This window comes from Corapipo altera, unplaced genomic scaffold (assembly GCF_003945725.1).
Source record: "Corapipo altera isolate COAL_440 unplaced genomic scaffold, ASM394572v1 193, whole genome shotgun sequence".
In the NCBI taxonomy this organism is placed as follows: domain Eukaryota; kingdom Metazoa; phylum Chordata; class Aves; order Passeriformes; family Pipridae; genus Corapipo; species Corapipo altera.
This window is the reverse complement of record NW_020884996.1, coordinates 867778-869473: the sequence shown is the minus strand read 5'-3', so window position 1 is coordinate 869473 and position 1696 is coordinate 867778. Positions and strand designations below refer to the sequence as shown.

Below are 1696 nucleotides of genomic sequence, written 5' to 3'. Positions count from 1 at the left end.
GTCAAACCAAGAGAGAACCACGGGGCAGTAAGACACAGGGATCTTTTACAGCCCCACCTGTGGGATGGAGAATTTAGCCTTGAATGCCTCAAGCAGATTCTTCCTGGGATCTACAGCCTGTAAGTGGCTCAGGAACACCCCCAGTTTAGGTCTGTACCCGTTCTCTGGTTCTGTAATTTGTAGCATCAAACCTGCTGTGAACTTACCTTGCAAACAATCATGAACATGGTGAAAAAGAAGATGAGGTTGGCTTCAGAGATGGGGAGCCAGTGAGTCTGCTGCAGGGTGAAGAGGACTGTGCCATACAGACTGGCCTTTGTGGGGCTGAAGGAGAAAGAAGGAAGGTTTTCTGGGAGGTTTGCATCCAGCCCTGAATGGTTCTTTACATTTCACTCTTGCTCTGACCAAGAATTGCCTACTTACAAGGACATGTGAAGAATTTCATTTGTTTCTGGCTTCCAGACCCCACGCAGCAGTTGCTCAAAGTTAGACATCAATGCCACACCAGAACCTGTGACACAGGAAAACCTGTCAAACAGCTGGAACTGCCACACCAGGGAGCTCTGCTGTCTGCTCTGGATCCTCAAGGGAGAAGGACAACCCAGGGGGGCAAGGGGTTCATGACATTCTTCCCAAATTTAAAAGTTAGCCTAAAACAACAGAGCACGGCAAATGCTTTCTCTGGAATTTCCAGAAGTGTTTCCTGATGCAGGGAAAGGGCATTTCCCTCTTCCATCAACTGATGCTCAAGTGCTTGCTCCAAATAAAAGCTGAAAGAAAACTGCCTGGGCTGTTTCAACACTGACAAGTAGAACACAGCAGAACACAAGGAGAAGGAAGGAAGAATTCCTAAATGACTCCAGCCCTTCATGCCCCCCTGGAAGCTGGATGATGAATTCTTTACAGAGAGAGAAATTCTTTACAGAGAGAGAAATTCTTTACAGAGAGAGTAATCAGGCATTGGAATGGGCTGCCCAGAGAGGTGGGGGATTCACCATCCCTGGAGATTTTTAAACGCAGATTGGACGTGGCACTGAGTGCCATGATCCAGTAAATGGACTGGATTTGGACCAAGGGTTGGACTCGATGATCTCGGAGGTCTTTTCCAACCCAATCTATTCTATGATTCTATGATTCTATGACTCAGCTCTGCAAGCAGGAATAAATGCGCTGTGGGGAGCCAGCTGAGCACACCCAGCCTGCTGCTCGCCCTGAGCTTCCCTCACAGCCTCTCCCAGCCCTCCCCAGGAGTTTGGATCCCTCCCTGCTGCCTTTGGGGTCTCTCCTGTGTCACCTTTGACCCATCCCGTGGCCAGCATGACGAACCACCCGTGGTGGTAGAGGTGGTGAGCGTGGTGGACCCCGGCCGCGATCTTGCGCACTCTGACCACCTCCTTCATGGCCACGAAGATCAGCTTCATGGGCAGGAAGCTCACACACTTGTAGAAGAGGTTCATGGGGCAGAAGAATGTCAAATACCTGCGAAAAAAACACAAAGAGTTTAAGGAGCTGTCTGTTTGTCCTGATCTGGGACATGCAGGGAGGAGCAGTGTGGCATTAGCCTGAGTTAGGTCAGGTGGGAGTGAAGGAGAAGAAAGAAAAAATGTTCTTAATTTCATGGTTGATTCTGTAAAAAAAGAAAAAAAATGTTCTTAATTTCATAGCTGATTCTATAAAAAAAGAAAAAATGTTCTTA

The 1696-nt window shown here is 48.1% G+C and overlaps 1 protein-coding gene across 3 annotated transcripts in view; it reads right to left on the bottom strand.

The window, feature by feature from the left end:
* TMEM38A (transmembrane protein 38A) overlaps positions 1 to 1696 on the bottom strand; it is a 7836-nt gene that overhangs the window by 2518 nt on the left and 3622 nt on the right. For all 3 annotated transcript variants that reach the window (XM_027666582.1, XM_027666583.1, XM_027666584.1), the window contains exons 3-5: positions 1295 to 1479; positions 424 to 511; positions 207 to 324 (exon numbers count right to left, since the gene is read on the bottom strand). In XM_027666582.1, the coding sequence (XP_027522383.1) occupies positions 207 to 324; positions 424 to 511; positions 1295 to 1479 (391 nt within the window). The remainder of the gene's footprint in view (positions 1 to 206; positions 325 to 423; positions 512 to 1294; positions 1480 to 1696) is intronic.